This window comes from Plecotus auritus, assembly GCF_963455305.1.
Source record: "Plecotus auritus genome assembly, chromosome: 9".
Classification (NCBI taxonomy): Eukaryota; Metazoa; Chordata; class Mammalia; order Chiroptera; family Vespertilionidae; genus Plecotus; species Plecotus auritus.
The window spans coordinates 39,733,087-39,736,873 of record NC_137783.1 but is presented as its reverse complement, the minus strand read 5'-3'; the positions used below and the strand labels follow the sequence as shown (position 1 = coordinate 39,736,873).

The following is a 3,787-nucleotide window of genomic DNA, read 5'->3' as shown; positions in this document are numbered from 1 at the left end:
GCAGTATGACTTGATCCTCAGTGAGTCGTTAAGTGCAACCAACACTCATCAAAGGGATTGTAAATTTATGGTTGTGATAACCCTCCTAATTATCAGTTCCTTTCTGATGACCTCCTTGTTATCAGCAAGTGTGCTGAGTAGTTACAGAACCTTAGCAGTCCCTAGGCTGGCAAGCTAGCCTGGCCTCCTGGAGAATCCAAATGCACTGTGTGGGTGAATGTGTCTATGTGAGTGGGGCTACATGCATACATGTTATTTAAACTATGCCTTATTCCTAGTTATGGCAACATCAATTGCACCAAGGTGCCATAACATGAAAGCGTGTGAAAAAGAAAGAAAAATCAGATGATCATAAAGTGGCACCAGGAATAAAGCTAAAAATGCATAAGCACACATGCTGCCCTTTGGCTATAGTTTCAGCTCTTAAACTTCCAGAGCCCAAGGTGAAAAGAAAAACTTGATCTTTTGCTTTTTTATAGGGTCTCTATAAAAACTAAAGTGACTGCTTTAGGAATTATAATTAATGCTAACAAGGCCACAAATTAATTTTATGTGGAGAGGCCTCAAAAGAAAGGCATTATGGAATGTAAATGAGCAATGACCTCAACAATATCCTCACAATACCCACAAGGATAAGTTTCATCTATCTTCACCTGTCTGCATTGTCATTGATAGTAACATAGCCAAGAACAATTCAAAAAAAGTAATTCTTGTGGGGCACAGGGCAGTAAGGTGCACAGAAGACTGAATTAGTATACATTAATATATGTGAGTTCATAATATATATATTATGTGTATTTATATGTAATTTTCAAAAATTTTTACCAAGATGCTCTGATTAAGAGTATATTTTAGTTCTGAAAATGTAGTGCAGCCCATCCCGTTGTTGCCCGCCCCGTTCCGGTTCCCTGTACGTGGCCCGGCCCCTTTCGCCTGTGTCCATCACTCCATACGGAGTTGCCGTCAGCATGACGGACAAACTGCCCTATAAAGTCGCTGACAGCAGCCTGGCCTCCTGGGGACGCAAGGCCCTGGACATCGCGGAGAATGAGATGCCGGGCCTGATGCACATGCAGGAGATGTACTCGGCTTCCAAGCCACTGAAGGGTGCCCGCATCGCCGGCTGCCTGCATATGACTGTTGAGACAGCCATCCTCATTGAGACCCTTGTTGCCCTGTGTGCTAAGGTGCAGTGGTCCAGCTGCAACATCTTCTCCACCCAGGACCATGCAGCAGCTGCCATTGCCAAGGCCGGCATTCCGGTGTAGGCCTGGAAGGGTGAAACAGATGAGGAGTACCTGTGGTGCAATGAGCAAACTCTGTACTTCAAGGATGGGCCTCTCAACATGATTCTGGACGATGGCGGTGATCTCACCAACCTCATCCACACCAAGTATCCACAGCTCTTGTCAGGCATTCGAGGCATCTCCGAGGAGACTACAACAGGGGTCCACAACCTGTACAAGATGATGGCCAACGGGATCCTGAAGGTTCCTGCCATCAACGTCAATGACTCCGTCACAAAGAGCAAATTTGACAACCTCTATGGCTGCCGGGAGTCCCTCATAGATGGCATCAAGCGGGCCACAGACGTGATGATTGCGGGCAAGGTGGCAGTGGTAGCAGGATATGGTGACGTGGGCAAGGGTTGTGCCCAGGCCCTGAGGGGTTTTGGGGCCCGAGTCATCATCACCGAGATTGACCCCATCAATACACTGCAGGCTGCCATGGAGGGCTATGAGGTCACTACCATGGACGAGGCTTGTCAGGAGGGCAACATATTTGTCACCACCACAGGCTGTATCGACATCATTCTTGGCAGGCACTTTGAGCAGATGAAGGATGACGCCATCGTATGTAACATTGGACACTTTGACATGGAGATTGATGTCAAGTGGCTGAATGATAACGCTGTGGAGAAAGTGAACATCAAGCCCCAGGTGGACCGCTACCGGCTGAAGAACGGGCGCCGAATCATCCTGCTGGCCGAGGGCTGGCTGGTCAACCTGGGCTGTGCGATGGGTCACCCCAGCTTCGTGATGAGCAACTCCTTCACCAACCAGGTGCTGGCGCAGATTGAACTGTGGACCCATCCAGACAAGTACCCTGTTGGGGTCCATTTCCTGCCCAAGAAGTTGGATGAAGCAGTAGCTGAAGCCCACCTGCAAAAGCTGAATGTGAAACTGACCAAGCTGAATGAGAAGCAGGCCCAGTACCTGGGCATGCCCCGTGATGGCCCCTTCAAGGCTGATCACTACTGTTACTGAGAACCAGACCTGCCCTTTTGCCTTCTAGCTGCTGTCCTTGCCCAGGTCCCACCTCTTCTCCTCAAGAGCAAATGGCACCAGTTTTGAGAATGATTTGTTAATGTCCCCCATCGACTCCCTGGGGCTGGTCACCCAGTCTTTGGCCTCCGCTATAACCCTCATACTGTTCCTTGTGTGGAAGAGGGAATTGAGAAGCCCCTTCTCAAGCCCTGGTCACAGTGGAGGTACATAGGAGATACCCACAGGGAACCATGAGCTCAGGGGTTTTAGAACTGATGACTCAGTCAGTCCTTAGGCTGGAAGTTGGAAGTGATGGTCATAACACCTGTGCACTTTACTATCTAAGCCCTCACCTGCCCTATGGATGTTGTGCCCATATTCTTGATTGACGGGTTCACTGCTTCCTCAGCCCATGACAAATGAGAAGGAGCTATATCGATGGGCGGAGAGGAACTGTTGGGAGTTCGAATGCTCCTGAGAGCCTGGCTTAGAGCTGGGCATTCTCTTATACCTCAGAACAATGAGGTTGGTACTTTCAGTCCCTGTTTTACAGGGGTTATAAAATACACTGTTATGGGACAGCCGAGAAAGGACAAGAGAAGTGACAGCCAGAGGTTGAGGGGCCAGAGAATCTTAAAAGCAGGCATAGATCTGCCACCACTTTGTAATGGTTCCTATCACAACCCTGGGTCAAAAAGATAAATTTTGTTTATGTTTATATAATGTTAGAGCAAGAAGGTATATAAATAAAAATTTTGGTGCCTAAAATAAAAAAAGAAAGAAAATGTAGTGCAAATACTAGTCGACAACCAGAATGTCTGCAATTGCTAAAGATATCATCACTGACAAGTCTGTTTCCTTAGCCTAACTTTTAAAATTTAGTTAACCTAAAATCATTACCAGTGATGACCTAAAATCATTACTAGTTTCAATGTGTATGCTGCTGACTTATTTCCCCAGAGCTCACGGTTTTCCCTGTGAATAGTTTGTGATAAAATGCTTAGGCTCTGGAGCCAGCTTACGTTTGAATTTTTACCACTATGACTTTGAGTGAAATGTTTAACTTTTTTTTTGTAAGTTTTATTTTTTTTTATTTTATTGTTTAAAGTATCACACATAGTAGTACATATATCTCCTTTTTTTTCCCCATTGACCTTCCCCCAGCCTCCTTTACCCCCTGTCACATGCCCTCATCTCACCCCCCTCCCCAGTGTCTTGTGTCCATTGGTGTGCTTATATTCATGCATACAAGTCCTTTGGTTGATCTCTCTCCCCCACCTCCCCACACTCCCCAGCCTTCCTGCTGTAATTTGACAGACTGTTCAGTGCTTTACTGCCTCTGTGTCTATCTTTTTGTTCATCAGGTTATAATGTTCTTTATTTTCCATAAATGAGTGAGATCATGTGGTATTTTTCTTTCATGCCTGGCTTATTTCACTTAACATAATGCTCTCCAGGTCTATCCATGCTGCTGCAAATGGTAAGAATTCCTTCTTTTTTATAGCAGTGTAGTATTCCAT

The 3,787-nt window shown here is 46.1% G+C and overlaps 1 protein-coding gene across 1 annotated transcript; it reads left to right on the top strand.

The window, feature by feature from the left end:
* Nucleotides 1-968: 968 nt before the first annotated feature.
* LOC308234836 (adenosylhomocysteinase-like) lies at nt 969-2,381 on the top strand (the record flags this gene model as incomplete). The annotated part of the gene is given in 2 exon segments (XM_080643254.1): nt 969-1,265; nt 1,269-2,381. Coding segments are annotated over 2 exon segments (1,296 nt in total). The 3' UTR covers nt 2,268-2,381.
* Nucleotides 2,382-3,787: the final 1,406 nt, after the last annotated feature.